The 18,089-nt window shown below is 52.9% G+C and overlaps 1 protein-coding gene across 4 annotated transcripts in view; it reads left to right on the forward strand.

The window, feature by feature from the left end:
• The first annotated feature begins 638 nt into the window (after positions 1–638).
• LOC115336528 (neuronal acetylcholine receptor subunit alpha-7-like) overlaps positions 639–18,089 on the forward strand; it is an 83,950-nt gene continuing 66,499 nt past the window's right edge. Inside the window, exons 1-2 of one of the 4 annotated variants that reach the window (XM_030003681.2) lie at positions 639–1,198; positions 17,896–17,999. In XM_030003681.2, coding sequence (XP_029859541.2) covers positions 669–1,198; positions 17,896–17,999 — 634 coding nt within the window. In that variant the 5' untranslated portion in view covers positions 639–668. Of the gene's footprint in view, positions 1,199–13,995; positions 15,546–17,554; positions 17,798–17,895; positions 18,000–18,089 lie in introns of those variants that run through there. The other 3 variants (XM_030003683.1, XM_030003682.2, XM_030003687.2) reach the window with 3 other exon arrangements.

Here is an 18,089-nt window from a genome sequence, read left to right on the forward strand (position 1 = left end):
GGTTTGTGGAGTCTTTGTAGGAAATTAGGGTCTGTGGGTCTTTGGAGGAGTTTCAGGGGCTCAGAAACAGGGTTTGAGATTTTTGGGGGCTGTCAGGAAGGTTTGGGGGACTCTGTGGGTACTTGGGTAGGGTTCACAGGTATTCATGATACATGCATGACCTTCTCTGAGGAGCATTTGGAGGTATTTGGGGGCCTTGAAACAGGTTTGGGGAGTGTACAGGATTGGAAAGTACCGGGGATACTCAGGTAGGATGTGGAGGTAAATGGGTGCACCCTGGAGCAGGGCTTAGGGTGTTTTGGGTTACTGGCATAGCCAGTGTTTGAGGGCATTTAGGCAGGGTGTGGGGCTGGGGGGGGGGGGGGGGGGGCAAGAGCTGTTGAGGAAGGTTTGGAGGGGGGGTGGTGGTAGCTGAAGCAGGGTTGGGGGTGTTTTAGGGCCCTGGGGCAACTTCAGGGTCTTTGGGGTTAGTCAGGCAGGGACTTTGGACTCTGAAGCTGAGTACTTGGTGCCCTGGGGCCGGTTTGGGTGCGTTCAGGGACCGCTGAGTACCCTGAGGCAGGTGTGAGAGTCTTTTTAAATTGCAAGTAAGTGCAGCAAAGGCCTGGCTCAACGCTGCTGCCACACGTTCGAGGGTGGCTCTGCCGCTCCCCCGGCTCCCGGCAGCGATGGTCCCCGCAGACAGAAGACACCCCGAAGGCCGGCGCCCGCCTCACCAGCCCCTCGCCCTCGGCGCCCAGCCGCCTGCGCCTCAACCCGCTCCCGCGCGCCGACCTGGTCCCGCCACCGCGCCTGCGCCGGCGGCAGGGGTGCGCAGGAGCAACAGCTCACGGGCTACCGAGGCTGAGCGGGCACCGCCTTCAGGCATGCGCACTTGCGCCGGCCGCTGCGCTGCGCTGCCGCCCTGTCCTTCCCCGGGAGGCTGGTGGCCGCAGAGTGGCAGTCGTGGTGCGCAGGCACCGCGGAGCAGCTGCAGGCCGCACTCACTCCCTGGGGACACCGATCCTCAGAAATGCTGTGCTGCCTGGCAGCGAGCAGCGGAGACGGCGGCCGTGGCCGGTCACTTCTTTGGTTACCAAGGCGCAGGGAGGCAGGAGACACGCCCCGTCGCAGCGGGCCCGCGGGAGGGCGTAGCCGCTGTGCTGCGGGATAGCCCCGGGGGAGGGCGGCGAGTGCCCAGGTTGCTACCCCGGGTGCAGTGAGTGCAGAACGCCGCGCCGCGGATGCGCCGCCGATGCCCCTCGCTGTGCCTGCCGCGGTGAGGCTAGGCAGGACAGTGCGCATGCGGTGGGCTGCGGCCGCAGCGCTGCCGGCGGGGGGGGGGGGGTACGGGACAATGCGCATGCGCATGGGTCTGCCCGCAGTATTGCGGATGAGGGTAACGGGGGAAGTGCGCATGCGCTTGCATTTCACGCAGTGCTGAGGGCAAGTTGGGGCCGTGCGCACGGCTCTGCCCGCAGTGCCGCGGACTGAGGGCACGAGGGGTAGTGCGCATGCGCCTAACTGCGCGGGCATGCTGAGGTCGGTGTAGCCGTGCGCATGTGTGATGTGGAGGCGGAAGCAGCGGGGCAGGTGGAAGGCGAAGGCCGGGAGGGAGGGAGAGAGAAACCCTGGCCCGGGGCAGGACTGCCCGCCGGGGAGCAGACCAGAGTGAGAGGGCGAGAGCAGCGGAGCGAGGGAGAGGGGCATCAGGGGAGGGACAGAGAAGTGGGAAATACGGGCGGAGTGAGGACGCTGGGACCTACGGTGGGAGGGAGGGACCGACCAGGAGTGGAGGAGGGATGGTGAGACACAAAGTGGGATAGAGGGAATGAAATAGCGACAAGGAGTGGAGGAGGCTGTGGGGAGAGCGAAAGTGATATGGGGATAGAGAAAGACGGGTGGGGAGGGAAAAAGAGGGATGAGGAGCCGAGCAAAAGGGTAAAGAAACAAAGTATGAGGGCCTGGCAGAGGGATAGAGAGAGAAAAATTGGGATGCGACCAGAACAGAGGAGCAGAGGAGAAAAGGGAGGGGGAGCAGGAAAGAGGGACAGAGGGAGATGGATACTGGGATGGGGAAAGAATGTGAGAGATGGACAGGTAAGAGAAAGTCCTCAGTCTGGGGGTGCCTTTGGAGCACATGCTCCAGGGCTGTTGTCCTGGGGTTCACCAACCATTTCCCCTCCAAACCAGGGAAAGGACCCCCTTCCCTCTTCACAGCCCCACACAGGTGTTGGGGGAAGCTGTCTCTCCAGCTGCCCTTGGCAGGCCAGTCCAGGAGGGAGGGAGGGAGCTTGAGGCCAGCACAGCTGCATCAGAAAGTGATGCAGCATGTTGGATGGTGTGTCCCTGTCCCGCAGGTCAGCAGAGAGCAGGGATACTTTTTGGGCCCTGCCACGTGGCTGGGACAGCCAGGGCTGACTCCAGTACACGGCCCCTGCCTCTGCACTGAACAGGAGCACAGCCCCCATCTTGGCCGGGCACTGCACAAACCCCTGTCCCCAGTGAACCCTTGCCATCTGGGGCAGGGGCTGGCAGTGACCCCTCACTGGCTGCACTTCCACCATCCGCAGCAGCACAGACCCCAGCACATTGGCCTCCTGCTCCATCTGCTGTTGCTGCAGTCCACAGGGCTTGGTTGGATGAGTACCTCCATCACGAGGGGGGGTTCCCACTGCACAGCACTCCCCAGGCCCATGCTGCACAGCCATCCTGGCCACCTGTGTTGGGCAGTGGGTCCCCAGTCCCCACTCACTGGGCTATGGAGCACCTGGGAGAGAGAAGGGTCCAAGTCCATGTGGCCACTGCAGCCTCCTTCCAAAGCTTCCATGCCAGTGTGCACCTCCCCATGCCCTTGACCCCTTGGCATGGCCTTTCTCCGCTCCTCTTGCCCCCCCAGCTGCTCCTCCAGCTGGGGTGAGCACTATTTCTCCTGCAAAGCATTGGGCACAGAGTGCAGGGTGGCTAGGCTGGGACCTGGGGACATATGACCCTCTCCAACCCTGGTACTGTGCTCACTCATTACCTACCCTCCTGTTCCAGGGCTCAGGGATGCCTGGTGGTGGACTCACAAGGCACAGGGAAGTGATGGACCCTGGGACTGATGCCTTACCCAGCCACACTGCTGGCTGAGGTTGCTGGGGTGCATGGCCCCAGCATTGACACCCCATCCATGGCACTGCCAGGATGCATCCGCTTCACCCCTGTTCCTCATCCAGCTCTTTCAGTCTAGTGGCTCTCTCTTCCTTTGCTGATTGCAAGTAGTCCTGCTGGAGAGGAAGGGAACTCAAGCACCAAGCAGGGTATGGTGGAAATGGGGGAGAGGGGAGTGGCAGTCCTGTGAGACCTCTGCCTGGGATGATGTCCTTGCATTTCCCCTCGTGCATCCCTTTGAGCATTGCCCTCACACTTGGGTCTGCCTCTGCCAGCCAGCTCTGCAGGCACTGGGGGACAGGGAGAAGGACCCCTGGGCACAAGGGAGGTCCTTACCTCCAGCTGTAGCTGTGGCAGCAACACTACCAGCCTCCAGAGCTCCTGGTGCCTGCTCTGGTACCACTGGGCCAGGTCATGGCTCTGGGAGGAGGAGCCAGAGACAGGGGTGAGGTCCAATCACTGCCCTGGTTGTTGCACATGGGCTGAGGAGGGGACCTCAAGCTCTGGTGTGGTGCCTTGCACCCCTTGCTTCTCTTCCTCCTGTGCGGGAAAAGGACAGGACAGGGGCTGAAATGTCAGAGCCTCAGCCCCTGGGGACAAGCGGCCACTGCACACCTGCCTGATACTGCTGGAGCTCGTTGCTCCTTGCTTTTGTCATGCAGCTCTGCTCCATATGCCACTGGAGCATTCAGAGCTCCAGCAGCGGCTCCACCACCACCTCGGCCACCCACTGGGGCCTCTGCTGCCTGCAGTAATGGGAAGCCATGAAATCCCCAGTTCATGCAGACCCTCCCACCACCACCTGCCTCCCTTTGGACCAGCACTGGGGCCCCCCATTGCACACTTCTCCAGCCTCCCGTGCCCTAGCACCCAGCAGCACTGGGATCACCCCAGCTGGATCATTCACATCCTGCAGTGCCTTCCTGTCCCCCTCCAGCATCCTCAGCCTTGCCAGCAAGGCTGCTCGGCCTGTGTGTGCATGCCTTGCTGTGTCAAAGGGATCTCAGCACAGCCCTGCCATCCACTTGCCTTGGCAAGGAGCTGAACCCAATGAGTAGACTGTGCAGCTTGACATGCATGGGGAAACCCTGGTGACATTACTGATGACCAATGCACTGCAGAGCACATCCACACCAGCACTTGACACCTTTGCCAGACTTCCCCAAACCACTCATAACACACCCAAACCATTCTTGGGGAAAAACAGCTTTATGAAAATCAAAGGCTCTCCTGAAGATTCAAGACAATTGCCTGTCTTTTCCAGGGAACCAAAGCAGACGGTCTGGTGCCTCTGCTCTTCCCTGGAGCCTGCAGTAGCTGACAAAAGCCAGCAGCTGCAGTTTGCACTGCTGCCTTCAGTACAAGTGCTTTCTTCATCATCCTTTCTACTTGTTTGGCTATTAAGTGTGACTGTCTTTTATCTGTGTTGACTCCCAGCCTCAGGTGCTGAGGTTCGGCTTGGAAGTCAAGCCAATGCTGGAACAGCTGACTGGCAAAACTCCACAGCAACCTTCGGGAGAGGTGGTGGAAGAAGTAGAGCTGGCCCACCTGCAGGCATACCCGTCTCTAGAGGAGGGATGCCCAGTGCTAAGTTTGCTGAGGTGCAGTGCTGTGACCAGCAGGAGAAGTGACCCCAAGAGGAGGAACAAGTCACATAACTTCACGAAGTCAGAGCACAGCCTGAACCTGCAAGCCCCAGACTGCAGTGGTCTATTGCAGTTTTTCACAGAAGGAAATGGCAGTGAAATAAAATGTTTGCCTCAGAGGTCTTCGGTGGAAACTCTTGATTTCTATATTCTATATTGATTTCTCCTTCTATAGGAGGGGGAGGCCGAGAAATTAACCTAGACAGAGCTGCGGTGCAGGTGTGCATCCTTCCTGTAGGATCTCAGCCAGAAGAGCCTGGTCTTATCATCTCTTGGAAAGCCTTTTGCAGTGGCAGCACAGTTCAGATGAACAGGAGAGAGGAGGAGCAACACAGACTTGCATGATGAGCTCACTCTTGCTATTTCCTTCCTTGTCAGCAGCCTGTGAGCAGGGAACCACATCTCCAGGCCCCTGCACTGATGACTGAGCCTGTGTGAGCAATGAGCCTGACAAGGAGCCAGGGTCCTTCTCAGAAGTGCAGTAAATTACATGCTCTGCCTCATAGTGCCAGTGCCTTCTCATGATTTTCAAAGAAGAAAACTTGTTCATGGTTTATCCTCAGTCCCCACCTGCCTGGCCTGCCAGGATACCTGTGCTGAAGCTGGCCATCCCTGCTCACAGCTGGACTCCATGGCACCAGGAAAGCTTCCCTTTCCCCAAGCATGTAATAAACCATCCATAGGTACCTGTCCACCACTGCCTTCCAGGGTAGAGTCAGAAAGGATGATTTTTCAGTATGATTTTCTAGGCTCCAGTGTGTATATTTGGTAGTAAGACATGCTCATTTCTGCCACCTGGCATGGTTAAATGGCTGTGGGACAAAGCAATCCAGGCATTCCCAAGGATTCACTTGTAGCCTGATTTTGGAATGTGATTAAGGGCTGAGGAGCACAGAAAGCTGGACTGCAAAGCCCCAGGATCCCAGCTGACTGCATCTGCAGGTTTAAGTGGGAAAATGTAGCACCAGGTCTCTTGCCTGCAGGCAGCCACGGTGTAGATGGATTTGCCATGCTTGAGGGTCCAACCACCCCTTCAGCCCACCTCCTGTGAGTCAGTTTTAAAATGGGGCTTCCTGGCTCTGGGAGAGGAAAAGTGGTTTCCAGCCCTGTTGTGAAGAGTAGACAACCCCGTGCTGGAGGCATGGTGCAAAGACATGTGGGATGAAAGGCTCGAAGCATCGGAACAGAGGTTTAGCAATGGCTCCTGTTCACAAGATAAGGAAAGCTATTAAAAGCAAGGGGGACCCTTCATGCAGCTAAGGCTATGTGCAGACAGGGAAGTATGAAGGACCACAAAGTCTTCTAGGTGCAGTGTAGAGACCGTTGACCACAACAAGAGGAACATCTTGCAACAGCAGAGTGCAGGGGGTAGGAAGGATGGTTGCTGCATGGCCACAGTGTAGCAAATACCTATTTGGGGATGGGGTCATGGCAAACAGGAGGGAAAATGATTTAATTTTAAATAAAAACCCTCATGCTTGCAAGCACCAAATGGCTGGCTGTGGTGCACAAGAAGTCTGTCCTGCTGCCAGGAATGCATCAGGACTCTGGCTCCAGCTACAAAATGCCGCCCATGCTCTAGCCTGGGCCCGAGGCTGGCCAGTGCTCTCAGAGTTGCTGTGAGAGTTGCTGCCTCCAGGTAAGCCCTCCCAACAGGTCTGAAGCAAAGGCTCCTGCAGAGTCTCAGGCTCTCAGGGGCCAGAAGGCCCCTGTGTGTCTCCCCAAAGCCAGAGGAGCCCTGCCCTTACAGAGCCAAAGGCAAGGCAAGACAAGGCAGGGCATGGTGCTGTTGGGGCTTTGCTGAGCTGCCTCCCATGTCAGCTGAGGGGGCACCTGCAGCTCAGCATCCTGGTGCTAGGGATTTGCTCCAGGGCCACCATCCAACTCCCAGCCCTCCTGCTCCCAGGGACCTCCCTGGGGCTCTGCAGCACCTGGATGCCCCAGCCCTGCCTGCAGAGAAAGGCCTAATTGCTGTGGGGCAGGGAACAGGAATAAATGCCCCCTGTGTGGGCAGAGGCTCAGGACTGGCTCTGTCTGTCCCCAGCAGCCTTTTGCACCCTCCCTGCCCTTGCTGAGCTGCCTGCCTCTGCTGCCCACCTGTCCTGGCAGTCCTCGGTCAGGATGGTGATAAGGCTGTTCTCTTCCTGCCACAGGGAGCATCTGCAGCTGACTCTTACTTTTCTGCTCTGCTTTGAGTGCTGATCCCCTCTGGGAGAGCTCTGAGACCCAAATTAAGGTATGGCCTGCCCAACTGCCCTCCTCGGTTCCAGGCCAAGACCTCTTAGGAGACTAGAAGTACAAGCTGATTGACAGCTCATTGCATGTAATTCAGAAACGAGTAAACCGCTTTGATGGTGGCAGGTTTTCAGCCATGTCAGTTGAGAACTGATCCCCTGCGACAGTGGAGGAATCAGAATTAGCGAGCAGCTCTGGGGAGGGATGGCAGTTCAGTTAGCATTGTTTCATGGTGTAGTGTTAGCAGCTGTGGTTACAGGCTGTGGTTGCCCCAGGGAGAACATGTGCCCTGGCCTGTAACTGTCTTTGCATCCACTTTGGCTTGTCTTAGGGGACACCTTACCCTGTCGCTACATAGTGCTACTCTTGGTAAAGGAAGCCCTTGAAGATTTGGGTTTATGGCCAGGTATGGGCCTGTTTCTGACATCCCCAAGCTGTAAACACTCAAGGACCGGGTCTGACGTCTTCATGCACAAGTAAGCCTTCATATTTCACAATGGTTGTTCCCGAAAGGTGCATCACCATAGGCTGTTCATTAAACTCTTGGCCTCTGTCCAGGGATGAGGAGTTACTGAAAAATGAACAGATGAGGAAGCCTGGATCAAAATGGGTGAAATCAATTAGCTGCGAGTAGCTGAAAAACGTAGCTTTTTGAGAACTCATTGTTCTGGCAAAATAATTTAAGTGTTCAAATAAGCCATGGATGCATGCCACCAACAGGAAACATCCCCCAGTCTCCATGGGAGGGAATGTGCTGCAGGTTTACACCATCCACAGCATTCAGCAACTTAAAGGTCGATGATGAGGTTGGGAGGAAAGAGATTTGGCCTTGTCCAGAGCTGTACTAGAAGTTAAATACACTTTGGGAGTCTTGGCTGGATGAAAGGAGCAGGGTGTCTCTCTTGGAGTAGCAAAAATCCTTTTTCTTCCACCTCCATTAGCAATGTTGGGATTGCTCAGCATGTCACATTGCAAAGGAATCCCTTCCTTCCAGATATTGATGAGGGTAAAAATGCACTGTGATCCAGTCACCCATTGGTCTTGTCCTGGTTTCAGCTGGGATAGAGTTAATTTTCTTTCTAGTAGCTGGTATAGTGTTATGTTTTGGATTTAATACAAGAATAATGTTGATAACACACTGATGTTTTCAGTTTTTGCTAAGTAGTGTTTATACTAAGTCAAGGATTTTTCAGCTTCTCATGCCCAGCCAGCAAGAAGGCTGGAGGGACACAAGAAGTTGGGAGGGGACACAGCCAGGACAACTGACCTAAACTGGCAAAAGGGATATTCCACACCATGTGATGTCATGCCCAGTATTATAAACTGTGGGGAGTTGTCTGGGGGGTGCAGATCGCTGCTCAGGAACTAACTGGGCATTGGTTGGCGAGTGGTGAGCAATTGCATTGTGCATCACTTGTTTTGTATATTCCAATTATTATTATTATCATCATCATCTCCATTATTTTCTTCCTTTCTGTCCTATTAAACTGTCTTTATCTCAACCCACAAGTTTTACTTCTTTTCCCTGAGTCTTTCCCCCATCCCACTGGTTGGGGGGGAGTGAGCGAGTGGCTGCGTGGTGCTTAGTTGCTGGCTGGGGTTAAACCACAACAGGTCTGAATATGTAATTTGGGAGTTGTTGCTTTTTTCATGTAAAGGTTCAAAAAAGCCATCTTGCTAATCTGCAGTCCTATGGTAATGAATTTGGTCTTTATCTCTCTCTGGATCTGACCCCCCAAACATGGTGTTATCTTCCCCTTCTGAGGGGTTGCTGCAAGCAGCAGCATGAAGGCTTTGTCCAGAGTGTATGGTTACTCTTGCTGTGGTACTATTGCGTAACAGCCAACATGACTTCACCATGGGCAAATTGTGCCTGACTGATCTAGTGGCCTTCTACGGTGGAGTGACTGCATCAGTGGACAAGGGAAGAGCTACAGATGTCATCTACCTGGACTTCTGAAAGACGTTTGATAAGGTCCCGCACAACATCCTTGCCTCTAAATTGGAGAGATATGGGTTTGATGGATGGACTGGTATATCAGTAAGGAATTGGCTGGATGGCTGCATCCAAAGAGTTGCAGTCAATGACTCAATGTCCAAATGGAGACCAGTAACAAGTGGGGTCCCTCAGGGTTCTGCACTGGGACTGGTACTGTTCAGTATCTTTATTAACAGCTTAGACACTGGGATTGAGTGCAACCTTAGCAAGTTTGTGGATGACACCAAGCTGAGTGGTGCAGTTGATATGTTTGAGGGAAGGGATACCATCCGGAAGCACCATGACAGGCTTGAAGAGTGGGCCAATGTGAACATCATGAAGTTCAACAAGGCCAAGAGCAAGGTCCTGCACCTAGAGGCAATCCCCACTATCAATACAGACTGGGGGATGAATGGATTGAGAGCAGCCCTGCAGCAAAGGACTTTGGGATATTGCTAGATGAAGAATTAGATATGAGCCAGCAATGTGTGCTTGTAGCCCAGAAAACCAATTGTAACCTGAGCTGCCTAAAAAGAAGCATAGCCAGCAGATTGAGAGAGGTGATTCTCCCCATCTTCTCCACTCTCATGAGACCCCACCTGGAGTACTGTGTCTAGCTCTGTGTTCCCCAGCACAAGAAAGACACGGACCTGTTAGAGTGGGTCCAGAGGAGGGCCACAAAAATGATCAGAGGGATGGAACACCTCACCTATGAGGAAAGGCTGAGAGTTGAGGTTGATCAGCCTGGAGAAGAAAAGGCTCTGGGGAGACCTTATTGTGGCCTTTCAATGTATAAAAGTGGGCTTGTAAGAATGTTGGAGAGAGACTTGTTAGCAGGACCTGTAGTGACAGGACAAGGGGCAATGGTTTTAAACTAAAAAAGGGTAGATTTAGATTAGATATACAGAAGAAATTTTTTATGCTGTGGATGAAGAGACACTGGGACAAGTTGCCCAGAGCAGCTGTGGATACCCCATCATTGGAAGTTTTCAGGGTCAGGTTGGATAGAGCTTTGAGCAATCCAATCCAGTGAAAAATGTCTCCTCTCCCCGAACCTTGCTGTTCAGCTGTCCTGCGCAGAGGTCCATGGATGTGGCTATGCCTCTTACAGGGCTGTACTCAGCCTATTCATAGGGTGTTACACTGGTGGAAGGAGAATGAGGAGTTAAAACACAAAAAATTCTGTAGTGTTCAGGCTGTAGTATGTCAGTGCCAAACCCACCTAAGAAGAAAGGTGGAAACATTTCAGAGAACTGCCAGTCCAGAAATGTAAGGGACAATGGTTTTAAACTAAAAGAGGGTAGGTTTAGATTTGATATAAGGAAGAAATTTTTTATGATGAGGGTGGGGAGACACTGGAACAGGTTGCCCAGAGAAGTTGTGGATGCCCCATCATTGGAAGTTTTCAGGGTTGGGTTGGATAGGGCTTTGAGCAATCCAATCTAGTGAAAGGTGTCCTTGCCCATGGCAGAAGGGTTGGAACTAGGTGACCTTTAAAGGTCCCTTCTGACCAAAACCAGTCTATGATTCTATGAACTGGAGAGCCTGCTACATGTTGTAACTTTGTTTTAAATGGTCTTAAGAGCAAGCAAGGCTACTTACCTGGTGCACTTGCTTGCAGGCAGAGTGGATGTCCTTCTCTGTCCTGACTCTTGCAGTTCATCAGCATTTTGAGTTTGGCCAGTGCTGGATATACGTAGAAGTAGTGACTAAAACTAAGCAGGGGCTGTAAAAGCAAGTCACTCAGCTTCAAAGGAGGCAATTAAACAGTAGGAATCAGTCAAGGTACAATTTTCTAGTTACGAGTTTTGGAAATGTTTGTATGGAGAACAAACAGCCTTTCAGCTGCTCCATCAGCCCTTCATTTGGCCTATTTATTTGTCTTCCACCTTGCAACTTACAGATTATCAAGACTGTCAAAACTACTTAGAACTGAGAAGTGGACCATATTACGGTGTCTTGCAGAGTAAAAGCCCAAGGGCAAGGGAAATGACAGGATGTCTCTGAACTAGACTCAGTGGAGAAAGGGAACCAAATTTCTGAAGTTTATGATCATAAAACAATCTTCACCATGTTTACATCAAATATACACAAAGGAAGTAGAACCCAAACCTACAATGGGTAAAAAACCTGGGTCTGAGCCAGCAGGAAATGATTAATGCCTCACAGTTTTACTGATGCAACTTTTTGGATTTGCTTTATGATGGAATTTGATAGGATCAACAGTGATCTTAGGGTCAATGGGTATTGCCTTCAACTTTTTGTTTGTGTTTTTATGGCAACTTTCTGGGTGGTTTACCAAACTGGAGATATTGTAATTGACCTACTAGATAAAGCTGGATAAAACTGTTGATTAATACATTGCAGTTGTTTTTAGAAATACACATTACCCGTGTCCTTGTGCCAAGCTCTTCCTTTTCTAGGGAAGTTTAGTAGTGAGGAAGCATGTGATTCCCTGGAAACACATCTCTCTTGTCACTGCTTGGGTTGGGAAGGCTCTGCACAGGGTTGGCACTGGCAGCTGCCCCGGAGGTGTAGCTGTGGAGAGTCTCAGCACAGCCAGTTTCTAAACTTGTGCCAGTGCCACTGAGTGTTTATTGCTGTACAAAGCTGTGCCCAGAGCAAATACAACTTACAGTACACCGATATCTACAGTTCTTCAGTGCCAAATGCCAAGCATAATCCCTTTACAGAACTGGTCCTAAGTCACTGTCCCTGCACCCTGCTCAGCACTGAATCTCAAACAAGTGTTGGAGAGCACAGCCCCAGGCAGCAGAAGGCTCTGCCTGCCAGAAGAGATTACATTTACTGTCTCCTCGCTACTGGCTCAGCCCGTTCTAGAGAGCAGGGAACAGCCTCTGTACGTGCACAGTTGTCAGTACATCCTTGCAGTTCTGGCTCTGAGCATCAACACATAGTGAAAAGCTGTGGTTTCTTCTTTCTTTTTTTTTTTTTTTTTTTGCTACACAGTCTTATTCAAAGCAGTGTGTATGTGGGGAAGGAGGTGGTGGCTTTCCCAGGCTGGATGAACTGTGAGCCCTGGGGTATCACATGGAGCAATAGCAATGAATAGAATAGAATAGAATAGAATAGAATAGAATAGAAGTAGAATATTCTGACCAAAAGTTAAAGCATGTTATTAAGGGCATTGTCCAAATGCCTCTAAACACTGACAGGCATGGGGCATTGACCACCTCTCTAGGAAGCCTGTTCCAGTGTTTGACCACCCTCTCGGTAAAGAAGGTTTCCTAATGTCAAGTCTGAACCATCTCTGACACAACTTTGAACCATTCCCACACGTCCTGTCACTGGATCCCAGGGAGAAGAGATCAGCACCTCCCTCTCCACTTCCCCTCCTTAGGAAGCTGCAGAGAGCAATGAGGTTGCCCCTCAGCCTCCTTTTTTCCAAGCTAGACAAACCCAGAGTCCTCAGGTGATCCTCACAGGACATGCCTTCCAGCCCTTCCACCATCTTTGTTACCCTCCTCTGGATGCATTCAAGTGCCTTAACATCCTTCTTAAATTGTGGGGCCCAGAACCGCACACAGTGACTCAAGGTGAGGCCACACCATCACTAAATACGGTGGGACAATCAACTCTTTTGACCGGCTGGCTATGCTGTGATGCACCCCAGGATGCGGTTTGCCCTCCTGGCTGCCAGGGCACACTGCTGACTCATACTGAGCCAGCTGCCAACCAGCACCCCCAGATCCCTTTCTGCAGGGCTGCTCTCCAGCCACTCTTTTCCCAATGTCTACTTGTGCCTGGCATTCCTCCATCCCACGTGCAGAATCCAGCATTTGGACTTGTTAAATTTCATCCCATTAATCATTGCCCAAGTGTTGTCGTTTAACCCCAGCTGCAGCTAAGCACCATGCAGCCACTCACTCACTCCCCCCCCCACCCAGTGGGATGGGGGAGAAAATCAGAAAAAGAAGTAAAACTCGTGGGTTGAGATAAGAACAGTTTAATAGAACAGAAAAGAAGAAACTAATAATAATAATGATAACACTAATAAAATGACAACAGTAATAATAAAAGGATTGGAATGTACAAATGATGCACAGTGCAATTGCTCATCATCTGCTGATCGACACCCAGTTAGTCCCCGAGCGGTGATCCCCCCGCGCCCACTGCCCCCTGTTTATGTACTAGATGGGACATCCCATGGTATGGAATACCCCATTGGCCAGTTTGGGTCAGCTGCCCTGGCTCTGTCCTGTGCCAACTTCTTGCGCCCCTCCAGCTTTCTTGCTGGCTGGGCATGAGAAGCTGAAAAATCCTTGACTTGAGACTAAATGTTACTTAGCAACAACTGAAAACATCAGTGTTATCAACATTGTTCTCATACTGAACTCAAAACATAGCACTGTACCAGCTACTAGGAAGACAATCAACTCTACCCCAGCTGAAACCAGGACACCAAGCCATCTAGATCCCTCTGCAAGGCCTCTTTTCCCTCAGGAGAGTTAACAGCACCTCCCAGTTTAGTATCATCAGCAAACTTGCTAATGGTGCATTCAGCTCCTGCTTCCAGATCATTGATAAAAATATTGAACTGGACTCTCCCTAGAACTGAGCCCTGAGGAACACCGCTGGTGACTGGTTGCCAGCCAGATGTAGCCCCATTCACTGCAGCACTTTGAGCCCTGCTGTTCAGCTAGTTCTTCACCCAGTGCACCATGTATCTGCTTATCACACAGTTGAATAACTTGTCCAGAAGGATGCTGTGAAGCACAGTATCAAAAGCCTTACCAAAATCCAGAAAAACTACACCCACTGCCTTCCCTTCATCCCCTAGGTGGGTGACATTATCATAGAAGGATATCAGATTCATTAAACAGGACTTTCCCTTTGTGAACCCATGTTGGCTGTGCCTGATGATTGCATTGTCCTTTAAATGCCTCTCAACAGCGCCCAGTATGATCTTCTCCATAAGTTTTCCAGGTACTGAGATTAGACTAATGGGTCTGTAGTTTCCTGGGTGTTCCCTCATGCCCTTCTTGTAAATTGGAATAACACTGACTAGCTTCCAGTCAGCAGGGACCTTGCCAGACTCCCAAGACCTTTGGTAGATAATTGAGAGGGGTCCTGCTGTAACATCCACTAGCTCCTTCAGTACTCTGGGATGAATCCCATCTGGCCCCATAGACTTAGGAACATTCAACTGATACAACTGGTCCCTTATAATTTCAGTGTCCACAAACGGAAAGTCACTGTTCCTGCAGTCATGGTCCTCCAACTCAGATGACCAGGCAGCCCAAGGTCTATCAGTAATATTATTATCAGTGTTCACCCCATCACCCTGTAGTCACCAACGGGGGGATGCTGGGCACCATCCAGCCCCACATCTGAGCTGAGGCCCAAGCACTATGTCCACCCTGGCCTAAGGGTCATCAGGAGCTGAACACAAACACCCATCTGGAAAAGTGACTGCATCCTGTGGTGTCTCCATGGGGATGAGGGGTGCAACCACCTTCGGCAAATGGATACCCACAGCTTGGAGCTAGCGGCATTGGTTTGATGGCTCAACAAGTAGAAAATCCCCAAAAGCAAGCCAAGTGCTGCCTTTGCCCATAGGAGGAAGCAGGGGAGGCCAGAGGGCTGTCCAGCAGTGCTGGGTTGTTGGGAGAGCCTGTGGGACTTTGTTCTGCAGTCACTAAGGGAGGCACGAGGTGTTATCCAATTAACCCTCTTGCTGCATGTGCCTGGAGATATCTGCCACAGCCAGAGTGACCTGACAGGGCCCTGGGAAGACACAGCTGAGGCCTCGGTGACTGGCATGAAACAGCAATGCTGATCACAAGGCAAGAGATGGGTGAATGGAAGGGAGATGGAAGGTGCCATCACCAAGCTATGGGTTCTGATGTCACTGACAGATGGGCTGTGACACCTCCAGGTGATAGACTGTGACATCCCTGAGCAATGGATTGTGATGATGCATCCCTTGCTGCTTGTATTCGGGTGCCGAGTCTCACCCAGTCGGCTCACGCCCGCACTCCAGCTGAGTGAGTACGCAAGGTTTGGAGTGTCGTGCAAGGCTGTTGTTGGAGCTGAGGTCGTGCCCGGGAAGTTGTTGAGTGCAGCTCTCTGTGCCTGACCCCAGAGCCATCAGAGGATTTTCCCCAGCCCTTCCTCGCTCAGGCAGCCAGGGCACCAGGAGGCGTGCTTGCAGCAGCAGAGGTGAGCTGTGCAAGGAAACCTTACCCTGGGGAGCTGGGAGGGTTTCCTTCTTGAGGGACCTGGGCATTTCTTCCACCCCTCATCAGGCCAGCCAACAATTGTGGCCCGTCTTCCTTTTCTAGCCTGACACCCGCTGCTGCAGCGGCAGTGAGAGGGAGAGGTTTGTCGTCCCCAGCTCCCCCCAGCCCACCGCAGCACATGGAGAACATGGCCACAGAGCTGGAGAACCACTGTCCAATATGCCTGGACAGCTGTGAGGAGGCCAGCTACGTGATGCCGTGCCTCCACCAATTCTGTTACACCTGCATCCTGCGGTGGGCTGAGAGCAAGCCTGAGTGCCCTCTCTGCAAAAGGAGGGTGAGCTCCATCTTGCACTCAGTGCGGGAGGACAACGACTTTGAGGAGCACGTCATCCCACCACCTGCAGCACCGTCAGTCGTTGTCCACCTGACAGGAGGAGGTCCCGGACACTCAGCCACCCACAGACTCCATCACACTCCAGCACCCCGGTCAGCAGCCACAGGGCCTCTGCTGGGGGCTCCTGTAGGCGGCTTCCATGCCTATGTCTGGGCATTCGTCTTCCGTGTCTACCCCACTGTCCTCCATCCCCTGCTGCCCTGGCTGCATCAGGAGCTGGGGCAGCTCTTCGAGGATGCCCAGGAAGCAGCAGCAGTGCAAAGCCTTGTCACATCCAGCCTGCGATACTTTGGCCTGGATGAGGAGGCTCTGATCCAGCTGCTGCAGGCCTCCCTGGGCAGGGGCACCAGGAGCTTTGTCCACCAGCTGACTGACACCATTGTGCGCCGGTGCAGTGGGGAGGCCCATCGTCAGATGGGCCTGTGGGATGGACATGCTGCCGGTGGATGGGAGGACAGCCCTGCGGCTGCCCCCAGCCCTGCTGCCTCCCAAGGAGGGTCTCATGCCCCCAGCCCAGCCCTTCATGGGGGTGCCGGCAGTCCCGCCTGTGCCCCTGTTGCCACCCATAGGGAGCAAGAGGAGCAGCAAGAGGACCCAGAGGAGGCTGTGCCAGGGGTCTCCACTCGCAGCCGCGGCAGCAAACGCTCACGTGGGGGGCCCCGGCGAGCCCTGAAGAGGAGGGCCAGCAGCTCCAAGGACCTTTCCCAGCCCCCCAGGAAGCCACCTCGCCGTCAGTGACTCTGGGAGGGTGCCTCGGGGGCCAGCTGGGGCACACACCAGCCCCTTGTGGTCCTGGACCCCAAATCTATTTAGCACTTAATAAAAGAAAATGAAAGCATGAAAACTGTGGAAAAAGTCTCAATATTACTAACAATGCTGGTGGTGTTGCTAACTGCACCTGTGCTGATTTTACCCCCTTTTCCTGGTGCTACAGCCACTGTTTCCTCACATGTCTGCTGGGCCCTATGGCTGCTGGGGACAGCCTTGTGAGGGGAGGGGGTGCAGCGATGCAGCCCCTGGTCAGGAGAGGTGGGATTTTGATGCTGATGGGTCCTTCTACATGTGCCAGGTAATATTTTGTTGTTCCCCCCAAAAGCAGGTTCTGCCCAGCTCCAGGTCTGCATCTCTGCAGCTGGTCCAAGGGCAGATGTTTGCAGCCTGGGGTTCTCCAGGGTCAGCCTGTGTCCCGCTGCTCATCACCCCAGGCCTAGCCTCCTCCTCACCGCACCCTTTGCCCCCATGTCCCAGGGCTCTGTTCTCCTACCAGCCTCCGCTGCCTGGTGCAGCCTCGCTACAGCAGCAGCCAAATCCCTCCTCCTGCCCAGAGTTACAACTTGGTGCTGCTCTCTGCATCAACCTAGGGTTGTACCCTGCCAAGGCAGGAGCCCCAGAAAGTTCAACAAGGGGAAGCACAAAGTCCTGCACCTGTTTTCAGTGAAAAAGAACTGGGTGAGTGTGCAGAGTAGGCAAAAGAGTAGAAAAAAGGCCCAAATGATGAATGTCATGAAATGTATTTGAGCCTTCGCCTTGCCTTGCCTTTCCCTGGCTGGTGAATAAATTAGAGTGAGGAGGTAGAGGAGCTGTCGCAGGGGAGCCAGTATGTGTGCAAAATTCCACGGTGGGGAGCCAGCAGCAGTGGGCAGCTCGGGAAGAGGGCACTCGGGGCAGTTCCCTGCCTCTGGTGAAAGTGATTGCAGGAAGGGATGCATCAAAAAGAGCAGGAGACTGGCGAGTTTCACCTTCTCCAGCTTCTGCACTATTGAAGCTTCCCAGCCACCTCTGCTGGGAGAAAGGGCAGGTACATGGCAGAGGGACCGTGCCACAAGTGCTTGCTGCAAGTTGCACTGGCAGCTGAGAGAGAGCAGAGAGGGACACAAACTCATTTTGCTGGGAAACAGCTCTAGAGGCACTCGAGTGCAAGCACTGGAATTGCTGCAGACGTGCTGTCTCGAGTTAGGTACAATCTGTGGGGATGTGGAAAGCATCTCCCAGGCAGCACGCTCCCCCTTCTTGCAGTACATACACAGCTGTGTGCCGGAACCACTAGCATTTGTTTCTGACCAAGAAAAGGCCCAGAGTGCCTGAGAATGTGAGTCCCAAGCAAAGTAACCAGCCCCTTTGTGTTTGGATTTACTGACCCAGCACAGAGCTGATTTGGCTCCTGGAAACTGGAGAAGCACACGACAAAACGTACTTCTCTCTCCTGGTGGGAAGCTGGTTTGATGCCTTATTACTGTAATTGCCAAATCCATCAGTCATTGCAGGCTGTCTCCAAGACTTCATCCTCTTTCTCCCTCTGCTCAGGAAGGATAGCCAGCCTATTTTGACAATGCTCAATGAAAAGTGCTTGGGATTTGTTTATTCTGGACTATGTCTCTGGGCATCCTTGTTCCTGTCTTTCTTTAAAGGTAAGCTCAGCTGTGGTTGTCCAGTTTGGGGTTTTTGTTTGTTTGTTTGTTTTGTTTTTCTTTTATTTTTTCTAAATGCTAGTCACATCC

Source organism: Aquila chrysaetos, chromosome Z, assembly GCF_900496995.4.
Source record: "Aquila chrysaetos chrysaetos chromosome Z, bAquChr1.4, whole genome shotgun sequence".
In the NCBI taxonomy this organism is placed as follows: domain Eukaryota; kingdom Metazoa; phylum Chordata; class Aves; order Accipitriformes; family Accipitridae; genus Aquila; species Aquila chrysaetos.